This window comes from Odocoileus virginianus, chromosome 18 (assembly GCF_023699985.2).
Source record: "Odocoileus virginianus isolate 20LAN1187 ecotype Illinois chromosome 18, Ovbor_1.2, whole genome shotgun sequence".
In the NCBI taxonomy this organism is placed as follows: domain Eukaryota; kingdom Metazoa; phylum Chordata; class Mammalia; order Artiodactyla; family Cervidae; genus Odocoileus; species Odocoileus virginianus.
Genome location: NC_069691.1, coordinates 48560447 through 48584578, shown reverse-complemented (window position 1 = coordinate 48584578; position 24132 = coordinate 48560447). Strand labels below are relative to the sequence as shown.

The following is a 24132-nucleotide window of genomic DNA, read 5'->3' as shown; positions in this document are numbered from 1 at the left end:
GGGGAGACCTTTTTTCCCTTGAGCTTGGGACAAGGGGGCTGTGCCCCTTACGATTCATTCACCCTCTTTCTTCCAGCTCTCTGTTCTGCTTGATTTCGAGGAGGGACGTGGACCCGGTGTGAAACCAGGCGGGCGGAAGGTGGGGGTCCTCTCCCTGGCTCAGGCGTGTCATCTCCAACCCACTGCCATCCCCAGCCCACCTCCCCCTCCCCACCCCCGGTTGCAGGGACGCGGGAGAAGCAAGCATATCTGGGCACCGGTGGGAAGAAGGTCAGGCCTTAATGCTCTGCGAGGGTGAGGTGTGGCGATCTCTGGGGAGTTGGGCCTTGCTGCCCTACTGCTCCTCTCCTTTATATCTCCCACCTCCTCCCCATGACACACACACCTGGAGGGAGGGAAAATGGATGGAGAGGAGGCTGGAGAGACACTCCCACCCACCAGGAGATCAGACTCTTCTACGGCCACGCGATTTGCCCAGTTCTGGTGGAGGTCACAGAAGGTGCTAAGACCTGCTAAGATGATGCTAAGAAGATGCTAAGATGAGAAGACACAGGAATGGTCCAACGCAACGAAGCTCAGAAGGAGACAACCCTCTCTCATTCATAAATATCACTGCAAATGTATTAGAGACCTCAAGTGATTTTTTATTCCGTTTGCAGTCTCCGCTGAAAAGGATCTGGTACTGTTTGTGCTAGTCAAGCGCCAGAACACTGTTAAAGTGAAAGGGAAAAGGGAACTAAGAATGTTTAAAAAGACACACGTAACATTTTAAGATAACCACATACAAAATGCTCACATAACTTTTATGAGGCCAGTTACAGTTAAGAAAATACATTTTCTAATTTAATAAAATTTAGTTCCTTTGGTTGTTTCAACAGACTTTCAAAATTGATGACATTTGATTATGAAACTTGACTTTGCAGAAAAATTAGTACCTTTGGCTTTTTAAACATACATAGTTATTTTGAAACAAAATGTTTTTAACTATCTGGCACAAACACAAAATACAAAACATATTTTAGGAATTATCATAATACCTCCTCCTCTATGAGATCAGAATTTGACCTATTTAAACCAAGAATAAATAGCTAACTCTTTGGCTTCAACAATTTTTTCTTCTTAGTTCCTAGATGTTGATTGAAAAGTAATAAATGACTGTTTTTAACAAATCCTTAAAAAGCAAGATTAAAAACTGCGTAATCTTCCTAGATTATAAAACATAAACATACTAGAAAACAAAATTTACATAAATTTCACCTCTGTATGAAACTATTTATAAATTTTATACTCTTATGAAACATAATTCACTTATGTATTTTGTAACAAAATGGGAGCCTTATTGTATTACTATTTTCCTTTATCTTTAAAAAACCCCTCTCCCCAATGAAAGATCTTTTTCTTTAAGCAGCAAATTTTGTCAAAACATAAAATCTAAAGGAATTGGCTATTTTAAAGATTTTTGACAACTTTGGAGATTATGTATTGGTGTTTTTTTCTCTTTCTCTCTAATTTCCCTAATTTCCATATGTGAATATGTGTTTGTGTAACTTTCACTATCTTTCCCCATGTAAGTCATGTATATCAGGCAGGAAAAGTTAATTTTGAGACTCATATTTATTTTAAAAATGTTACACATTGTATGTATGAGGCGAGTAAACTAAATTTAGAATATTTTTTCACAACGATAGAGCAAATGTAAGGAATACTATATTATTGACGTTAAAAGAGAAAACCTCTCAGGCTGTGAAAATCAACGACCTATCTTCTCTTGATTAAAAAAAAGTACATTGAATTCTTTGGTTAGGCTCTGTATATATTAATAATGTGTCCTCAATAGTTTTGATCTCCAGTATTAATGTTGAGATTATAGAGCTAGCTTTATACCAATTAAAGAGAATTTCAGAGCAACATAAACATAAAAGGGAAAAGACATCTTCCCACATATCCACACCCCAAACTTCTATCCCCGATGCAGTAAGAATAATCTTTTTATTCCATTAAAATGGTCACTAACCTTATAATGATAAAAGAATGTTTCCATCTCTTACCTGAAAGGAGGCTTGTCAATATAACAGGAACTGAAATTGGGACTGTTCTGTGCTGTCTATTACAGTACAAGGCTCTGCGCTGTTTTGCCTCTTTGAAGGCTGAAGTAACAATGTATGACTCTTGCCTCCTGGGACCCTATGAAAATGAGATAGCTGGTTCCAATAAAAGCTATAGACCTTGACGCTGGGACAGAGTTGAGGAAAACCGATTATTTCACATACACTAAAAAATAATTAACATGTTATTCTAAACTTGTTTTTCTTGAATATTTTTGTATGTACATATGAATGCTATCCTCATTCACACAAATATGAAAGAAATGATTTTACTGACACAAATACTACTTAAACCTTTTGTTTTCAGAGGGGCAAAAACCACCTTAGAAAGCAGTTGCTTAAAGCCTTTGAAATTTGAATATTTTAATTTATAACATATCCTTATCATCTTAAAAAATGTTAGGCTTCTTCAAAGCTGGCACTTTAAAATTTTCTGTGGTTTGGTGGGCTAGGTATGTAGGGTTGCCTTTCCCATTAACTCTGTCAAAATGCTTTGCATTTAACATTTATTTGGATGTGTGTGCAAATCTGTTTAAGACTATGAACTCTGGAGAGTTTTCATTCTGTGCAACATAAATGAGTTTTACATAGTGAATATATATGTTTCAGCTGAAAAAAAAACAGGCTTTGTATCTCGACAATATATTATTAAAATGTTTTAGGATATTGTCAGCCTAAGGTCAACTTAATATAAAAAAATTAAAAGACTAAGTTCTTTTAATGAAATACTAGCCTATGTTATATGTATACCTATTTTGCTGATTTTAAAATGAAAACTGATTCTCCTGAGAAAGAAATTTGAGGTGATTACCTAATGAATTATCTTTAGCCTAATGTTAAGGTACTAAAACACAGTCATATATTTTGCTTTTTAAAATATTTTCAAAAGAAAGTCTTAAAAATCAAAAAAGGTTAGAGGAATATTCAACTTAAAAGCTATCATTCTGCTCTTTAAAATTACCAATCTTTATGCCAGGAGAAATATGTTTAAGAGTCATTAACACTGTAGGCACATTGAAGGGGAAGCACAGAATATTATTTTTAAAATAAAATATATATATATATTCATACATGTGCATATGTACTCTTTTTAAAAAGAGGCCTAGAGAGGTTTCATAATTTTTGGTAATAGATAAAAGGAATAGCAAGTATCACAGACTAAACGAGAAGAAAGCCAGTCATGACTTTTTAAGTAAAGGAGAAAGATTATTTTCCAGGGTAAATTTAGCTTTATTTGGAGCAGTTGAGGTGAAGAAGAGGTAGGTGCTCACTCTCTGAATTAAGTCAACTGGATAATCTGTCTACATAGAGCAATGAAGACATCTCTTATTCTAATGAGCTATGTAGACATTTCTCTAACCTGAGAATATAGAGCACCATTTACTTTTGAAATAATTTAGAACTTTTATTTCAGTTAGGAAACATATTTTGCCAACATCATATTGTAACTGTATTTTCAATGACATTCTCCATAATAATAATCTTTAAATGGAGAGTACCTCCAATGGTAAGTCATCCTCCATTAAACAGCTCTATAGTGACGGTCTATGAAGCGCCAGGCACTGTAGCAGGAGCATCATCAATGAACAAAACAAATAAAATTCCTCCTACTTGGACGCAGAGCAATTCTTTCCCACGTGTATGGAAATTAATCATTAGGGGCGGGGGGAAGACTGTAGTTTTCGGATTGTCCACTAGGTGGCAAAATGTGAAAAACTGACCGCCTGCTGGGGAGCCAAATTTGGTGCGAAGAATAGCGTATTTCTTTGAAAATCTCGTTCATATTTTGCTTAAACCGTCTCTTTTTGAGCACTACAGTTAACAGCTAATGGTTGGATTACATCTTGTGTTTAGTTTATAAACCATTGCCAGCTGCTTTTCCTGGAGTCCTGTCTGCAAGAATCCCAAAATTATTTTAAGACGTCTTTGTACGTTCCTTACCTTACTTCTCTGTGTCCTCAGGTGTGTAGGGTATAGACACCTGTCTAGGGATATAAATATCTGGCTTTGCATAGGGCCTCACGAAGGCTTGGGTCGATTTTATTCAGATTTACATAGAGAGATTTAGTCATTAGACTTCAATTTGCTAATTTAAGGAGATATTGTCCAAAAACACTAACATCCTAGAGTAACATTCATGCTGTGGAGTAGCCAAACACATTTGCTAATATATACATTCGTACAATCATGCATATATTTTGTATTCAGAGGTCCCTGAAGTAAGATCTTATACTTAAATCAAACAAAGTGAAAGTGAAAGTGTTGGTTGCTCAGTTCTGTCTGACTCTTTGACACCTCATTGACTGTAGTCCACCACGTTCCTCTGTCCATGGAATTCTCCAGGCAAGAATTCTGGAGTGGGTAGCCATTCCCTTCTCCAGGGTATCTTCCCAACCCAGAAGTCAAACCCAGGTCTCCCACATTGCAGGCGGAGTTTTACTGTCTGAGCCACCAGGGAAACACCAAAGAAACACAATTACGTCATTTAATCAGATCTCTCTGGGACAGAATGAAGATATTAGTCCCAAATAAAATTGGGATCTGCATTTGTTTTTAGATCTAGTAAAGACATTTTAAAAGAATCTTCCCGTCTCAGAAAAAAAAAAAAAAAAAAGGTTTATACATGATGTAAGAACAGTTGTAGAGGGGTTTAAATGAAGAATTTGAGATTTTTCTCTGCTTGTGTACTGTGTGAATCTTTGTTTCTAGAGGAGTGTTCTTTCGATCTAAAAATGAAATGTTACAGAGAAACATTTCTATATGGAAAGATGTTCTCCTCAACCAATTTGTGTGTTCTTATTCCTAAGGACAGAATTAGTAGAACACTCAGGTTTTAGTAAGTGTTGCTGAAAATTTTTCTCCTTGCATTTTCACTTTGGCTTTGGTAGTTCATATATTTGAAAAGCATGGATCACAGTAGAGTTTATCAGTTTGGTCATAGGATTAGATAATAGCTGTGAGTAAGAAAGGAAGGATGATTTTATACAGAAACTGGAAATGTGAGTAAGTTTTCTTGCAGATGTGGCTGTTCTTGAGTTTTGGAGTTCTAGGGTCACTGTTGTTTGATAGAAAGTGAAAATATGTATATGAAGAAGGCACCGATTTATACCTGCCCTGTTTTGCTGGGGGCCCCACAGTAAGCTGAATTGTAACAACTTCATTATTGATAGTGAGGATAATTTCATGCAGAAATCATTTGTATAAAATCCATTTGTAGGGGCTTCCCTCATGGTCCTGTGGTGGAGGAAGTTCCTCATGTGAGGTATGCCCCCCCCCCAAAAAAAGTCCATTTGTAACTCTCAGTGTAGCAAAGCTAAAGGTGTGGTGTGAGTAATCTATTCTTAACATGCTTCTAAGGGTAACAGGATTCACCACTGAAGAAAAGTGAGTGAAAGTGAAAATTGCTCAGTTGTGTCTGACTCTTTGCAACCCCGTGGACTATGCAGTCCATGGAATTCCTCCAGGCCAGAATACTGGAATGGGCAGCCTTTTCCTTCTCTAACCCAGGGATCAAACCCAGGTCTCCTGCATTGCAGGCAGATTCTTTACCAGCTGAGCCAAAAGGGAAGCCCAGAAGAAAAGAAGGGATAATTAAAAGGGGCTCAAGTATATGAAGTGTTTCTTTCTGAAGCTGGCAGTGCATTGTAATCCATTCTCACCAACACCAAAACAAGAAAAAGTGAAATATAGGGAAACTGAGGACTTTATGTTAGAAAACCATCATCAGGGGTTCTTCCATCCATCCATCCATTCATTCACACATTCCTTAAATATTTACTGACTTTTTCTTATGGTTCAGTGACATTTTTAGGTGCTTGGAATAGAAGAGTGAGTAAAGCAGTGTCTTCCTGAGACTTCCCTGGTGGTTCAGAGGTTAAGACTCTGCTGTTCCAATGCAGGGGGCACAGGTTCTAACCCTGGTCAGGGAACTAAGATCCACATCCTGCACAGCACAGCTAAATTAAAAAACAAAGCAAAAGTGTTTCCTTCTTGAAGCTTTCATTCTATGGTACATGGACCAGCCCATGTACCTAAGACTGTTTTTGCCTCACAGTCTTTGTATTTGCTGTTTTCTCTGCTCTGGCATGGGCTTCCCAAGTGGCGCTAAAGAACCCACCTGCCAATGCAGGAGACATAAGAGACATGGGTTCAATCCCTAGGTTGAGGAAATCCCTTGGAGAAGGACATGGCAACTCACTTCAGTATTCTTGCCTGGAGAATCCCATGGACAGAGGAGCCTGGCAGGCTACAGTCCATAGGGTCACAAAGAGTTGGACACTAGTGAAGTGACTTAGCATGCATGCATGGTGCTTTGGCAGACTCTTCTCCAGATCTACTCAGGGGTGGATGGAATATTTAGACAGATATGGATATACAAATATGTCAGTATATGCAGGACTCACAAGCCTATGACCTGTAAGTTAAGTCACATTTATGTTCTCCGTGTGTACTTGGGAAGATTAAATAAGAGAAATGTTATCTGTAATTTTGGTTTTATTATCATCATTGCCAATTAAATATCTCCATAATCTTTCCAGAGTTTCTGAGACTCAGTTCCTTAGGATTTTGACCAAACTACAAAACAAGCTCCTCTCCAGGGATTCTAAATTACCAAGTGTGTTTCCAACAAGCTGAAACATTATTTCCTTCTGGAGCTTGAGATCTGTTGTGCTGCCTGGTGCAAATAACCCTGGCTTAATGGCATGTTTTTTTTTACCATGGATGCTGACTGAAAAATAATTTAGAGATGTTTCTGATTGGAAACAAATTTGGACCCATCAGTGTGTTACATTCAAAATGTTCCCCCTGCAAAGTGTTTAAACTTTTATTAACATGTTTATCACATTGTATTATAGTCACAGGTAGGGCGACCAAACTTCCTAGTTGACGCATGTTGTCTTGAAGTACCATCTGGTTTAGCATTTTAGCACTCTCAGAAGTATCCTGGTGTGGACAATAAAGTCTATAGGCCCCCAGGTTATGAGGCAGGTGCCTGGCTGGAGAGGCTGAGGAGCACTGGGGTGGTCCTCAGCCGTGGGTGGGTCTGATGGAGAAATTGGTAAGTCTGGTGACCCAGGGATGTCTGGTCGATTTGCACACAGAGCAGGACTTTGAGGGGAAAATGAAACTCTGGAGGCTAAAGGCAGAGTCAGTGGAGGAGAATCAAGAGGGCCTCAGAGATTGTGCTAAGCCCTGTGAGGAGTTTGCCTTCCCATTTCTGCTAAGAATACACCATATTCTAAGACAAGGAGACTGCAAAGACCATCATTTTGGCTCTTTTAGAGCTTAGTTACACGTGGATCAGGAACAGCATCCTGGTGAAGGAAGTGAGGGCAATAAGACATAATCCAAAGATACTTTGAAACTTTGAACCGTAGCATGCCATGAAGGCAACTCACCTCGAGTTTCCAAGGACTCAGGAATAGTCAGGTTGGTTATCTTGGGTGTGGGGATGGGAGCAGTAGATTTGCATGGGTCTTAATCAGCAGTGCAAGATTTTATCTGGTTAATTATCATTTTTAGCTTTGAGTATTCCAACTATAGGGTCAATTGGAGTTTCTCCAATTATTTAGAAAAAAAAAAAAAAGCTATTTGATAAATAGAGCCCTTGGGCTTCTCTGGTGGTTCAGAAGGTAAAGAATCTGCCTGCAATGCGGGAGACCTGGCCTCAATCCCTAGGTTGGAAAGATCCCCTGGAGGAGGGCATGGCAACCCACTCAAGTATTCTTGTCTGGGAAATCCCATGGACAGAGGAGCCTGGTGGGCTACAGTCCATGGAATTGCAAAGAGTCAGACATGACTGAACAACTAAGCACATTCATATCCTGGCAAAGATGTGGATGGTCAAGAGGAAACACTTTTCTGAACAGATCAACCTCAGTTATTTAGTTTTTAAATTGGGTTGTGAAAGGTTCTTTGGATATTTGAGAACACTCATCAATATCAACTTGCTCATTTAACCCCCACGTACTGTACAAAATGATCTTGACAACCTTAACATATGTATCTATTCTTTTTCTTCTATCTTATTTGCGCAGAGGACTCTCTCAAAATGTAATCTAAGCTTTTATCTCCAATCCTTGCATTAGATTACATTTCAAACTAACTGCTGAATTCTTTTGCATAATTGTCCTCTCTGCACTTAAGGAAATGGCAACCCACTCCAGTATTCTTGCCTGAGAAATCCCGTGAAGAGAGGAGTCCATGGGGTTGCAAAGAGTCAGACATGACTGAGTGGCTAACATACACACACACAAGGAGAAATCCTCTCTCTCTCCTCAGTGCCTTACTTCCAACCCAAATAAACTTGTTGGTCACTTGGGTTTTCTCTGTTTATAGGAGCAACACCTTCTTCAGATCATGCAGAATCATTTTTAACTCCTTCATCTTTACGGCCAACGTTCAGTCTTGTACCAGGAGGATTTACTTCTTTCCAATCTTTCTTCTATCATTTCCATTCCAATAGCCATGCTAAAGTTCAGATTTGCACCAAATTTCACTGCCAGAATTCCAGAAGCATTTTCACTAGTTTTCTTATAAAACAGTCTAGTGTGTTTTTGTTTAACATTTTAGATTGGCTTTAAAGAGAGCTCCCTAAATCATAGATCAGAAATGACATCTGTGTTCATGAATATCTCCAATTGCCTACAAAAAGTCCCAACTGTCGCTTGTAGCATTATCTCTGTCCAATCTGTATTTTCCAGCCTTTTCTTCCACTAAATCACTGCTGAAAACTTGCCCTCCAATTCCAGCAAATTGTTCACTGTTTCATGACCTCAGACACTTGCATATTTCCAAGCTTTTGGTCAGGCTATTGCCCCATCCAGCAGTATACCTGCTGATATCACATTCCTTCCTTCATACTTGGCTGTGCATTTAGTCGCTCAGTCATGTCTAACTCTTGCAACCCCATAGACTGTAGCCTGCCAGGCTCCTCTGTCCCTGGGATCCTTCAGGCAAGAATACTAGAGTGGGTTGCCATTTCCTTCTCCCAGGGGTCTTCCCGATCCAGGAAACGAACCTGGGTCTCCTGCACTGCAGGCAAATATTTTTACTGACTGAGCTATGAGGTAAGCCAGTACTAATTGCTCACTCTTCTCTTTAAAAAATCATAAGGCCTTTTCTCCCCCCATAAAATTGAGGTGGGAAAAAAAGACATAGTGTTTTTATTAACTAACTCCATAACAAACTTCTGTTACTTTTTCCCCTATATTTTTAATTTTTAAAATTTTATTGTTGGAGAATTATTACTGTATGATGTTGTTACTTTCTGCTATAAAACAGCTTGAATCAGGTATAAGTATACATGTATCCTCTCCTTCTTGAGCCCCCCTCATACCCCCACCATCTCACCCCTCTTGTCATCACAGAGTACCAAGATGAGCTTCCTGTGCTATATAGCATGTCCCCACTACCTATCTATCTTACATACAGTAGCGTGTATATTCAATCCTAATCTCCCAGTTCGTCTCAGCCTGCCCTTCCCTCCCTGTGTCTAGTTTGTCCTCTGTGTCTGGGTCTCTGTTCCTACCCTGCAGATAGGTTCATCTGAACCCTTTCTCTAGAGCCCACATATATGCAATAACATATAATATTTGTTTTTTCTCTTCCTGACTTACTTCACGCTGTGTGACAGACTCTAGGTTCATCCATGTCACTACGAATGATCCAATTTGTTCCATTTTATGGCCGAGTGATACTCCATTGTATATGTGTACCACATCTTCTTTATCCATTTGTCTATTGATGGGCATTTATGTTGCTTCCATTGTCCTGGCTATGGTAAATGGTGCTGCTATGAATGCTGGGGTGCATGTGTTTTTCTGAATTAAGATTTTCTTAGGGTATATGCTCAGGAGTGGGATTTCTGGGTCATATGGTAGTTTTATTTTTTTAAGGTGGGCTTTTTTTTTTTTAAAAAAAAGCTTTTTTAACACATCTTTCAAAGCTTTTTATGGTTAGTAATATACAAAATGTACTCGGGGTCTGCCTCTCCTGATCCCTATGGTCACATGAACCTCCAAAACTCACATAACATCTCCAGACCCCGGCAAAGTTGCAGTGGTAGATATAAAGTATTCTAGAATTGTATGTGATTATGGTTGTCTTCCTCCCAGCAAAGCCCTCAATGGCAGGACGTAGATTTTTTTGTTTTCATTTTAGCTTTCTTTTGCAGCACATGGTTAATTCCTTCCTTGCACAAAATGAGCCATCTTTAAATGCTTACTTAAATATTTAAATGAAAATTTCACTGTCATGTAAAATGTACTGCTGTAAACTCATGTCATATTATACATATTGGGGAGCTATAGTGATCCTGAATATATGAGAAATGAAATTCTCCTTGAATAGAAAAGCAAAGAAATGCATCAGAATAACTTTAGAAGAGCAAACCATGCCCAAGTGATTAGCTACAGTAAAGTTTTAAATAACTTGATGTAATAATCATGAGAGTATTAGAAACATTCTGAGTCAATAAAAAGAGAAACTGCTGAGAAGGGAAAATTATTGTTCCACTTAGCATAACATAAAGAGAAACAAGCAGCAAATACTGGTAATATCTGGTAGAAAGCGACTTCAGTTAGCAAAACTTATTTATGTATAATATTTATGGGATATCCCTGGTGATCCAGTGGCTAAGATCCCATGCTCCCAAATAGTGGGCCTGGGTTCGATCCCTGGTCAGGGAACTAAGATCACACATACTGCTTTTTACTGTTCTCTTAGTAAAAGCAACAGCCTTGATCAACTGCTCAAGGCATTTCCACTTCTCTGTGCCTTCCTCAGCTTTCCTACCATGGGAATGAAGCTGGCAGTCACTGGAAGCCTGGCTCTGGCTGAGAATTTTTTCCTTAGATTGTCTACAGGCACAGTTCAGAAGAGATCATCATCTTGATATTGTGAATAGGAAAACACTCTTAGCTAATTTTTTGCTTTGATAAAAATTGGCAGGTAGACATTATGTTATTTCTAAAGAAGAGAGTCCAACATTAGTATTGTTTCCTTATGTGGTTAATTAAACAACAAAGCAAAAACACATATTGCATTTACCCCATAACTAGCCACATTCAGCAACTTTGTTTTAGCTAGTCATATCATTGACTATTTAAAAATAAAAGTACACAAGTAAAAGAGGAGTGCACTGTGTCAGATCATAAATTTATAGCTTATCTTAAAAACTTGATGCTAAAATTTGGTCATGCTAATGGTTAAAAACAGCATTTTGAAAAGTGAAAAATCATTTCACCTTTTTTTTTTTTAAAAAAGCTCCACCTTAATTCTTTAAGTTAAAAAAAAAAAAGAAAAACAAAAAGTGACCCAAGATCACAGGATTCCTTGTTTGTTGAATTTTTTAAATAATTTAGGGAAAAGGGATATATTAGTAAAGATTTTGTCTTTAAATAGTTTCCTTTGGAAAACATCAACACTTAAATATTTAAAAAGCGATTAACCACTTGCAAGAGACTGAAAACATCCCAGGTATGTGTGTTCCCAAAACATACATTTTCCAATTGAGACTTTTAAACTGTCAATGCCCGAGAGACAATGCCATTGATGTGTACCTGGCACTAGTTCTGCCAGTTAATTTTTTCCCCAGAGAGTAGTTTTGGGCGACAGAGTGGCGTCCTGGCTTCCCAGGTTGTTGCATTGACAAACTGCAGTGGGGTAAAGTCAAGAAGCCTGACAAAATCTCATTAATCATTTTAAATTAAATCCAACCCTCCTGTCCGAGCAGGCCAAGAAGAAAGTCATTTTTTTTTTTAAACAAATGAAAATTTCCTCCTTAAAGATTTGGTATCTTTCTCTTGTTGGTCTTTAATTTGATGAGACAAAAATAAAACAAAACAATCCACTTTTCTAAGCTTGAAAACAAAACATTTATCCAGATATGATTTAACAGATCAACCAAGTGTCTTTTAAAAATAAAACAAGCTTTGAATGAAAAATGCATGGAAACATTATGAAGGGAAACTCTACTAGCCAAATTAGGAACACTCTATCATTTTCTGAATACTTTAAAGAATTTATTTTGTTCTGTCTAAAATACATGACCATTAAGAACATTTGAAAGAAGACATTTTAAAAATATCATTATCCATACTATTTTGGTAAATTGTGTGCCAATCTGTTCTTTTCAGTCATAGGCTTTTGCTCTGTTTTACATACTAATTGTAATGTGTGTGTTTATATGTAATTCAATATCCTTTTAAATATTTACCATAATTTACAACTGCTAACACATTATTAACATCATGGCATCATAGTTATGAGGATGTGTTCTGGTCTACTTGACCAGTCCTTAGTTTCTGGTGTCTAGTATAAACTCAAATATTTATTATTTGTTAGAACAGCCCCAAGTTTGGGGCATTCCAAATTGTTACTTTTCCTTTTGTATTAAAACATTGATGTGACGAAGACTGTACCTACTGCCCTTCCTCTATTTTGGATTATTTCCTTAGGATGGTTTCCTGAAGCAGACATATTCACTTACAATGCTTGAAAAGAAACCATAGCCAGTTCATTACATTATTAATAGTAATATTTAAGAAAATGTTCACTAGAACAGTATATAGGTTGAATCTGCATTATTTTAACTCTAATACATCCAGATTTGTAAAATGGGTACACCTGAAAGGTCTGGATGTATTTTTTTGAAATGCAAACAGTAAAGCCATCTTTCTGTATACTTAGATAGAAACTAAACCAGGGTTAGAATAATACAATTTTGGGTTTATTGAGAAACTGCTTCCAGGCCAAGGTCTATGTTAGGTATTGAGGGAGATCTAAGAATACAATTCCCACCTGCAAGAATTGAGAAAGCTGCCCCGGAGGCAAAAAGTATGAGGGAACTTTGAAGGGCAAATAACATCTAAACAGGTAAATAGTGAGGGATTACAAGCTTTCCAGAGAGAAAGTAGTACAGATGAGATTAGAGATTGTTAGCTTGGACAGAATAATGTTAGTTAGAAAAAAAACCCTGTTGATGGAGGTAAATTTGGAGGGCTCTAAAAGTTTTCAAGCATATTCTCCCTTTGCTTTTCTTAATATAGCTTGTACTGTATGTCAAAGTGTAAGTGGTGATGGTGTATAGGAGGGAGGCACGAGCAGCATATAGTTGGTATGGTGTATTCTGGGCTTGAAACAGCAGAGCCCTTACTGGGAAGGAAAGTGTAGACAGGTCTGAGTTGCAGAGGACCATAAGTACTGTTATGGGTTTCAGCAGAGTTCGGATTACACACTGCACAAGGAGGTATTTGGCCAGAGACAATATAAAAGCCATTAGCACTACCATTATTTTCTAGCCTCAAAGAAATGAGCCACAAGTGGAGAAGGTATACTCAAAAAAGGCCTGAGTGTAAATGGAAAAACAAATCTACTTGGGCTGCAGCACATGCAAACTCAGCATCCTTCTTGAATCCCTAGCTCTTGGGATTCCATCATTCCCTGGTCCTTCTACAGTTTTTACAAACCTTTGTTTTCGGACTTCATGCTTCACCTTGTATGCTGCTGCTGCTGCTGCTAAGTTGCTTCAGTAGTGTCTGACACCAGGCTACCCTGTCCCTGGGATTCTCCAGGCAAGAACACTGGAGTGGGTTGCCATTTCCTTCTCCAATGCATGAAAGTGAAAAGTGAAAGTGAAGTCGCTCAGTCGCATCTGACTCTTAGCGACCCCATGGACTGCAGCCTACCAGGCTCCTCCGTCCATGGGATTTTCCAGGCAAGAGTACTGGAGTAGCATACTCCAAATTCTAATCACCCTCAAACTTACATATCTAGTCTTATTCTTTAGCTTCAATGTTCTATTGATACTTTCAAATTCAAGACATCCCCAAATTAGAATCATTATCTTTTTCACTTCATTCCACTGGTTGCTTTTCCTACTAGTTACCTTTGATAATAGAATAAGCAGATCCTCGTATTAGAAACTGATCTTCCAAATCACTAAATCCTATCAATTTTCAGTTGTGTTTTTAAAAACTTTTTCTTCCTCACTAAGTCCTCTACCACTTGCCTAGTTCAAGCCTTAGAACAGAATCTAACAGAATAGACAGACTAGCAGTAATCCTTGACATTAGTAAGACTACAGTTTGATAGAAAAGTTAGACATGTAGAAAATTAATTAACACCAGTGGTATATATTATATGATAGAGACAGTCTTTTATAGCTTTGACCAAGAAATTATATTTGAAGTGGATCTTAGATGATAGTAGGGGGACCTTAGATACAAAAAAGGGTTAAGGATATCACAGAAAGATATCCGCTTGTAAAAAGACAGATATGGGTTTGGTTTACATGGATGAGGCATTTATAAAGACATTTATTAGAATTATTTTGTCGTGGAATTCAAACTTACATACATGTGAAACATAATTAGATATTTGCTTTGGAATCTTAGAAACTGTGTGTGTGTGTGTGTGCTCAGTCGTGCTCCTGTGATTCCATGGACTGTAGCCTGCCAGGCTCCTCTGTCCATGGGATTTTCCAGGCAAGAATACTGGAGTGGGTTCCCATTTCCTTCCTGAGAGGATCTTGTTGACTCAGGGATCAAACCCAAGTCTCCTGCATTGGCAGGTTCTTAACCATTGTGCTACCTGGGAAGACCCTAGAAATTGTTTGCTACCAGCCTAAAAGTCCCTTAGCACATGGAAGGCCCTTGATAAATATTCACTGGATGAGCGAATAAAGACAGTTTACTATCATTCGAAAGATTCCTTTCCCAGATGATTCTGAGCTGAAATCATCACAATTAGAATAGTAAGGTCTGACTAATTACTTTGGATATAAGTTCTAATAGCATTTTGTTCTAATGTGTGAAAACCTTAGATTTTAATGTGTTTTGCTACGGGTTAAAGGACTTCAGACTTAACTAAGGCAGAAATTTAAAAAATGAAGTCAGATGATGAATTTATGTTGTAAAAATAAGTGCCTGTTTTGCATAGAGACAAATATACTCTTCAAAGACTGGAAAGAGAAGCTGGTATCGGTTTCTATCCAGGTTAGATGCAAGTTTTATGAAGACAGTCATAATTTCTTATCAAATAAATTTCAGAACTCAGTTTGAGAGAAAAAGGAAAGGCTTTAGTCAAAATCTTTACAATAAAATAATTATGATTATAAATTTTTAGTTAAATATGTACATATTACATGGTATTTTAAAAAAGAATGGAAATGAATAAAGTTTCAGGCAAAATCTAATGCACAAATATACCATCTTTTTTAGAGTATAACGTCAGTTTAACATTCTTAAACAGCTGTGTCAGACAATGGCTCTGCTTTGTGCAAAACATGATAGGCAAAATTAAGAAAAATTCTGCAAAATTCTTTAGTTCCCCAAAGAAGTCACTAAAAAAGAAAAGAGTAAAAGGAAAAAGGTTGTACACTCAAGCTTGATTGTATACAGAGGCTAGAATGACCAGCACTAATGTCACCCCCATATCTGCTAAATAGGTCCTTGGGTAGCTTTAGTTTGCAGTTAAAAGCTGAAGTCCCAGCAATTGTGCTTTTATGCAGCCACATGGCCAATAAGGTAGATGTTGTCATAAAGGTGCCCCACGAAATCTTCACTAATGTTTTGAGCAGCACGCCGGGTGTTTCGAATAAATTCTCTTTTTGACATTTTATTCTTCACATGAGGGCTAGTGAGGTCAATGGAAAGTAGAATCAAAGAGTAGCACAGTACATAGACAGCATCTGGAAGGAAAAAAGAAACACCTTCAATTATTAGATGGTTATTAAACAGTGGTCCCAAAGGAAAAAGTGTTCATAATTCCAAAAGATTAGATTAAAATTAAAAGAGAACTGCCTGGGCCTTTTCCAATTTGGTGATGAAAGTCTTGTGTCCTAGAAAACTCATCTCCTGGGCAATCAGGGATGTCAATTATCCAAACACCAATTCACTGAGCATTTTCTTCAAATAATTTAGGAATTTTTAGTGAAAAGTCATTCTAAATTTAAAAATTTCAGAATTGGCTTTATTTTCCTCTTGCTTTCAAATGTGATATTCCCATTCAACTACCCGTAAAACATATTTGTACTCTGTTTATCCTATTAAAACAAAGTAAGATATTTATTTACATATGCTTTTACAGAAACCTAATTTAATTTGGAAGCATTGTATATAACAAGAAAATGTATTAACTTGGTACTAGAAAATAAAATGTAAACACCTCATAAAATTATTCTTCTTCTAATTTAGATATGTATAAAAGGTTTAAAAAAATTCTACGGAATTTACATATTAATCTCAAACGTGAATCTTTAGATTGCTAAACATGAGCCCATGCAACAAAAAATTTTCTTCTCTATATATTTTCAGGGCAATAGTTGATGCTTATTGTTATCCTCATGATACTTGCCATAACTACTTACTACTACTACTATGGTGTTTATTTTTCAGAATCTTGAAAGTCTTAATAAAGACTGCCTTGCACAAGCATGTTCAACAAATTTCTTATGCAAGGAAAAGGTTTGGTAATCTCTGTAATAAGATATGAAAAACATTCTTGACAGGAAGAAAGAAATAAAGCTGCATCACATGAAAAAATACATAAGTGACTCAGGCTACATCATGCACACATATACATACACACAAACAGTGAAAACTAGTTATATAAAAAATACAATTTAGTAGAAAAATTCTAGGTGTTACTATGTAATATGTGTATTATGAAAAGCTTTAAAAATAATTTCTCAAGATTTTGATTAGAATAGTACAAAATTTCCAATGCTTAAGTAAGAATTAACATTCCTAAGTATAACTTTCCTCCTAAAACAGTATATTTACTACATGTAAATAATAGCTTTGACAAACTAGTTACTGCTAGAAGCAATGAAACAAGTATTTGTAATTATGGGAAGCATTTTTCCCCAGAGTGAGGAAAATGTCTCATTTACTACTATTTTTACCTGGAGATGGGAATGGGAAAAGGAAGGAATTCACTACACATACTCTTACCAGGACTAAGGCCAAGTTCTCTCATTAAATCAGGGTTACAAGCACAGAATCTATGTGAGAACTTTGTTATAAGTGTTTCAAGATACTCCCCACGCTCTTCAGGGGCATGGATGTGACGAAAAAATTCTCTCAGTGCATTGGGCAAGAATTGATTTCTAAAGTTATGCAGCGTTACAAGGTCATCCAAGACATCTCTCCTAGTAGAAAAAGAAAAAAGTACAGCTTTAGTTAACTTTTCTCTATTTAAAAAAGATGGGAAAAATCATAGATTATTTACTTTTTGGATGAAAATACTTCACTATTTATTACCAGTCTTATAAAGCATATATGTCTTAAAAGTTAAAAAAAAATCAAAGTATGATTATCAAGTTAAACAATTTAAAAAAATCTTTCATGAATAGAACAAAAAACAAGGTGCAACTAGAAATTTTAATTCTGAAATGAAAAAATGAATTTTTCAGAATTAAAAATAGTAACTTCTTTTCAAGAATCTTCTTGGTTAAATCCATAGGATCAACAAAATTCTCTACCTTTTAATTCTGAAAATAAGGAGAATCTACACTTTCCATACCAATCCACATTGCCAGAGGTAACAACTGCTGATGTGAAGCTTTTTAAAGTGTCTATCTATACCCTATATTGTTCTAGAATCTGCTTTTGCTTATTTCATATAGTATAATATGAACAGCTTTCTGTGTTTTTGCACATGGATCTAACTCATTCATTCTAATGGCTCCACAGTATCCCATCTTAAGGACATAATTCTAACGAAATACATTTAGGTTGTTTATGATTTGTGTACATATGTGCATATATACTTATTATCACTAGCATTCCAATAATAATGCTTTCGGGTTCCCTGGTGGCTCAGATGATAAAGAATCTGCCTGCAATGCAGGAGACCTGGGTTCAACCCTTTGGTTGGGAAGATCCCCTGGAGGAGGGCATGGCAACCCATTCCAGTATTCTTGCCTGGAGAATCCCCATGGACAGAGGAGCCTGGTGGGCTACAGTCCATGGGGTCACAAAGAGTCAGACATGACTGACTAAGCACAGCACAATGCTTTGTTACACTATGCTTCAATCCTTACTAAACTCAACAACGATTACATGATCATAATCTTAATTTCTACCAGTTGCTTACGGCAGGGACAGGCAAACTACAGCTAGTGGGCCAAATATTACAGAGGCCCATGGGCTGTTGTTATAAATAAAGCTTTATTAGAACACAACTTTTCTCATTTGTTTACTTATTGTCCATGTTTGCTTTGATGACACAATGGCATAATTATAAGTAGCTGCAACAGAGATCATATGTCCTTCAAAGTCTAAAATATTTACAGAAAAATCAGATTTTCCACCAAAAAAACCTGCCAATTCATAGGTACCTAGCACTTTAGGACAAAAAGAGTTAATTATACCATCTTTATGTAAGAAATTTTTTTCAGTGACCAATATGCTGAACTGTGTACCCCTCAAGGCTAGGGATTATGTTTTAATCAACTGCATACTGCAAATTCTAGCAAAGTTCCTGGCATATAATAAATACAAATTGTTGGAAAATCCTGAGAAATTTAAAAAAAACGAGAATCACAATGAAAAGGCAAACCGATTTTTGAAACATTCCTTAGATTACTATGAGATCTATAATTTTTAAAACCATAGTTTATGGTGATATCACATCAAAATATTTCCACAATATTTTTATGTCCTTGATACCCAGAATTCAAGAGTACAAGTGAATAACTATCAAGTCAGGACAGCATATCAGACACTGTCTCTGGAGAGCACACTATTAAATCATACTTCTCAAATTTTCAAACTTTTAGATAACACTTTTCGTGTACTGTATCACAAATATACACATCTTATACTTCTAGGATTTGTGTTTATGAGTACAATTTGTCTATTTGATTTATATATGAGCAATTTCAAAATTCAGAACTTTTAGTTACCGAACACTTCTTAGGGCTAGTTACTAAGGAAAAAAGGCTTCGACCTTCTCAAAAATATTTGGTTTTGGTTAGCTATCACAAAGATGTTAGACTTCTTGGGCCTTTTTTTTTTTTTTTAATTTTACAACAGTAAACAGTAAACTCACACGCAAGTTCAAGTTCACAAGAGTAATGATTTGCAAGGCACAGGAATCTTTTCCCTGTCTTCACTCAATTTTACAACTAGATGACTATAATTTTTAAAGTAAAAGTTAACTAATTAAAAGCATACCTCAACTCATTTCTCATGAAAAATTAAATTTCTTTTTTACCTTTCATCAAGATAAATTCTCAGTTTTTTCCAATTTAGTGTCCTTGTACAGAAGATAAACTTTGCTATTTCCTTTGGTGAATCATCAAGGATGCCCTTGGACATAAAGTAGTTCACTCCCTAAGACAGAAAGACAAGTCTACATAAATAAAATCAGTCTTCATTTATAAATTTAACAATTAGGCAATAGCAAAACAATAGCTATAGAGTCTTTCCAGCATCAACAGACTGTTTATAGCTTTCACATGCAAAATACAAGCTAGAACTTGAACTGACACTATTATTTATGGTTGATAGTTTACATGCAATGAAAAGTAGGAAATTCAAAGTTAAGACTTCTAAAGTAAGTCTGATTCAATTTTCTGACTTATGTCAATTAAAAAAAGTATCCAGAAATATCACCTAAACTGGGTTATGGGTAGGGGTAATGCATAACTATTACATAGACTTTAAAAATAAGCCTTATAATGAAAACTTCAATTGCCTAATTGAAAACATGAAGGTGCAGATATACATTCTAACACACTTTTCAAGGAAACAGATTCTTGAGAAAAAAGGATTCTCCAAATCACAGACTAGCATTTTTTTAGGGGTAGGGGTGGGGAAGAATAATAAGTTATTTAACTTAAAGTAAAATGGGCAGAATTCTAGACTAGTTTATGGGTTGTATATAGTTTTGCTTTAAGTATTGTTATGTTCTATAAGAATTTGGCTCCAATACACAATGAGGCAAAACACAGTAAGACAAAACAATTTCAGTGTTTTTCATCAGGTTTATCTTTGAATTTCCTTTTCTCTGCATGCAAAGTTTTCCAGAGAAGCATCATCTATAAGGTTGTGCCCTACTTTAGATTTAAACCAACAACAACAACACAGCAACAACAAAAAAATCAAACACTGAAACCAATGTTTTCTCATGTATATGAAGGTCACATTCAAATAAATGTCTTATGTGGATTTGAATGTGCAGTTATTGAAATAAAAGGCAGGTGTGTTTATTTCAACTCACAGTTATCCAGATACTTGCATTCCCATGAATGCTCATGTCTGGATAATAGCACAATGTGTGCAGTTAATTGGTAGAGAAAAAGACATATTATATACACGTAACATACTGTTTTCACACATAAATTCCTTCAGCATTTCTTCCCTTTACAAACAATGACACAGTACTCAGAAACACTGCATATATTAGGAATTCTAAGAGTTGGATGAATTTTTATAAAAACTCCCATAAAAATTTTATATTACATTTTTAGAGCAATTTGGTACCATGAGGTTATGCTTTTGAAAGGTTATAATTATCTATAGAATGTAATTCAAAAAGATAAGATTTTTATACAAAATTAATTTTATGAGCCATCAAGATAATAGGATATTAGCAATGTCATCAAATTTTCATGAGAATTTTAAAAGTGTAAAAACAATCCTAAAGCACTGATTTTAAAAAGCACTGACTTTAAAAAGAACAAAATGTGAGAACATGTGACTCTGTCAACTCAGTGGGAAGCCATCTTTCAGACTGCACTGTACCCGGATAGGAGGCTAGAGAATGTAATATGGTCAAGATGGAAAGGAAAGCCAAGGACCTTGTTTGCAGTAAGGCTCTCAGCAATAGCCTGAGGGGGTAGGAACCAGGGAAATAGGAATGAGTTTTCCATCCTTCCCTCCATTAGTTTGAACAATCGAGAGTTGACTGTATATTTAATTGATCTACTTAGCAAGATTAAGTCAGGTTTTATTTCTTTTCCAAAATTCATCGATTTAAAAAGTGTAACAAAATATTAGAAGTATTTCCAGTGTTTAATTTTAATCCAAGTGATTCAAAGACAAAGGAATGTCAGTTAAATAGTTATGAATAGGTTCTTTATTCACGCTTACTTGTAAATCAGTATTTAAGAGATACAAAACAAATTCTAATTTACTTTCTAAAAATTTACAAAATATAAAAAAACTAATGTGATCTATTAAATAGTATATAATTCTCTAATTATATGATATATGCCATTTTTAATATTGCTTGATGCTCCTCACTTATAAACAAACACTGGCATTTGCCTTATGCAAGCATCATAAAATTGTTGGTCATTTCCTTTTTCTATGGACTACATGTTTGAAAATTTAACATATAATCTCACTTGAGTTCTCCAAAATCAGTTAAATGCAGAGGAGGAAGCAGATGGTTTTAAACACAATCCTGAAAACCAGCAACACAAACTTGAAATCAGCTAGCATTGTTGGTTTTGAGGATAGACGGCCTCAATTTCAAGCCTGGGATTCCTCTGGAAAGGAAGATTACTTCAGAAGGGCTATCAGAGTGAAGGGTTAAGAAATGACACAACAGAAAAAGGCACAGGACCAGATTACAATTGTCTTCAATAAGCAAGCTGGCAACCATCCAAAACTATCTTGTTTTGTAAGCAATAAATACAAAAGAAACTACAGCATGAACTGTTGAATAACTATATATTTGTTTAATACATGTATAAGTATTGTTGATTTTTAAATAAAGTATTAGAAGAATGTTACAGAAGAATCCCTAGACCATATTGGAGGTGTTGTCTAGTCACTAAGTTGAGACCCCATGAGCTGCAGCACGCAGACTTCCCTGTCCTTCACTATCTCCCAGAGTTTGCTCAGACTCATGTTTATTGAGTTGGTGATTGCTATCCAATCATCTCATTCTCTGTTGCCCCCTTTTCCTCTTGCCCTCAATCTTTTCCAGCATCAGAATCTTTTCCAGTGAGTCAGCTCTTCGCATCAGGTGGCCAAAGAATTGGAGCTTCAACTTCAGAATGGTGCTGAAATCACTCAAAAGGGTTGATTTCCTTTAGGATTGACTGGTTTGGTCTCCTTGCTGTCCAAAAGATGCCACCACCAAGCATCTTCTCCAGCACCACAGTTCAGAAGCATCAATTATTTGGTACTCAGCTGTCCTTATAGTCCAACTCTCACAACTGTACATGACTACCGCAAAAACCATTGCTTTGACTAGACGGACCTTTGTTGGCAAAGTAATGTCTCTGCTTTTTAATATGCTATCTAGGTTTGTCATAGCTATTCTTCCAAGGAGCAAGAGTCTTTTAATTTTGTGACTGCAGTCACCATCCGCAGTGATTTTGGAGCCCAAGAAAATGAAATCTGACACTGCTTCCACATTTTCCCCATCTATTTGCCACGAAGTTATGGGACTGGATGCCACGATCTTCATTTTTTGAATGCTGAGTTCTAAGCCAGCTTTTTCACTCTTCTCTTTCACCTTCATCAAGAGGCACTTTAGTTCCTCTTAGCTTTCTGCCATAAGAGTGGTGTCATCTGTGTATCTGAGGTTATTGATATTTCTCCCGGCACTCTTGATTCCAGCTTGTGCTTTTTCCAGCCCAGCGTTTCTCATGATGTACTCTGCATATAAGTTAAACAAGCAGGGTGACAATATACAGCCTTGAAGTACTCCTTTCCCAATTTTGAACCAGTCTGTTGTTCCATGTCAGCAACCAATCTGTTGCTTCCTGAATACAGGTTTCTCAGATAGCAGGTAATGTGGAGAATTCCATGGACAGATGAATATGCTAGACCTTATAGCATTAATGATAGTTATTAATCAGGAATAGAACTCTCAGCAGTATAGATATGTGCTTCTGTGTGTGTGTGTCTTATAGGTAGCAAGGAAATCATGACCCAATACTAGTTTAAATTAATATAGTTTCCAGAAAAAGGAAGGGTGTAGCTCATTATCATCTACATGATATAGTAAAATAAGTGTCCAATTCCGGATGTTGCATTTTATGGGACATATTGACAAACTAGAACCATCTGAATAAAGGAAACCAGGGTCTGAGTGTGTTGTTGGAAGGTTAGACTGTATTATATACGGCAGAACCAAGGGAGAGAGAGATATTAGGTCTAAAGATGAAGCTATTTAAGAAAGAAGAAAAGATTAAGACATTGAGACATCTGAAGAGGTTAAGACTTGTGACATCTGTGTCAGAAAGAAAATAAACACTGTGTGTGGTTTGAGGGAAGACTTTAAACTGATGAAACTTAGAACTTCTTGCCCCCCAAAATGCATACTGCCAGGTTTTCAGTGATAGAAATCAACAAGTATCAGAGTTTCAGTCTAAGAATATATAAAACAGTGACTTTCAAGGGGTCCCATTTCACATAGTAATGGGAAAAGTAGAAAACTAAGGCATGAGCAAGGTGAGAAAACTGAATACAAATCTACTGACTTAGTGCATTAGTACGTGTGTGTGTGTGTGTGTGTGTGTGTGTGTGTGTGTGTGTGTGTGTGTTAGCCGCTCAGTCATCCAGCCCTTTGTGACCCCATGGATTACAGCGCATCAGGTTCCTCTGTCTATGGAATTCTCCAGATAAGAATACTGGAGTGGGTTACCATAGGAGAAAAAAATGGCAAAATTAATGGCAAAAAAGTAAGAGAACATAATTGGAGCTGCAAGTAGAGGAGAACAGGAGAAGGATCAAAAATACAGGTGGGGTCTAAGACACTTCCTCAGCCTGGAGGACAGGATGGCTGTACTTGTTCAGAGACAGATGTTTGGAGAAAGCGTTAAAAGACAAAAACAGAGTGCACATTGGTTTTCTTTTTAGGGAAGATAAGCCATCCAGAAAGAGTTGGACAAGAGCAAACTTGGCTCCTCGAGCAAAATGGTAAAGATTTCTATCAACAGTGGTGGAGGGTATAACAGGAAATCCATTACGAATAAACAAAAGGAATGGTAAGCATCAATGAAAACCCAAGAGAAATTAAGGTGAATTCATCTTATCTCATGTCAAAGCTTTAAATA

General features: G+C 36.5%; 1 protein-coding gene and 1 long non-coding RNA gene across 2 annotated transcripts in view; both read right to left on the bottom strand.

Moving 5' to 3' along the window:
• Positions 1-623: 623 nt before the first annotated feature.
• LOC139039445 (uncharacterized) lies at positions 624-3782 on the bottom strand. The gene is made up of 3 exons (XR_011492707.1): positions 3605-3782; positions 2049-2184; positions 624-710 (listed from the first exon to the last, which is right to left on the bottom strand). It is a non-coding gene; the product is annotated as an uncharacterized lncRNA (long non-coding RNA).
• Positions 3783-12815: 9033 nt separating this feature from the next.
• Positions 12816-24132, bottom strand: part of FBXO8 (F-box protein 8) — a 39915-nt gene continuing 28598 nt past the window's right edge. Inside the window, exons 4-6 of the mRNA XM_020884847.2 lie at positions 19329-19447; positions 17063-17259; positions 12816-15798 (exon numbers count right to left, since the gene is read on the bottom strand). Coding sequence (XP_020740506.1) covers positions 15611-15798; positions 17063-17259; positions 19329-19447 — 504 coding nt within the window. The 3' untranslated portion in view covers positions 12816-15610. The remainder of the gene's footprint in view (positions 15799-17062; positions 17260-19328; positions 19448-24132) is intronic.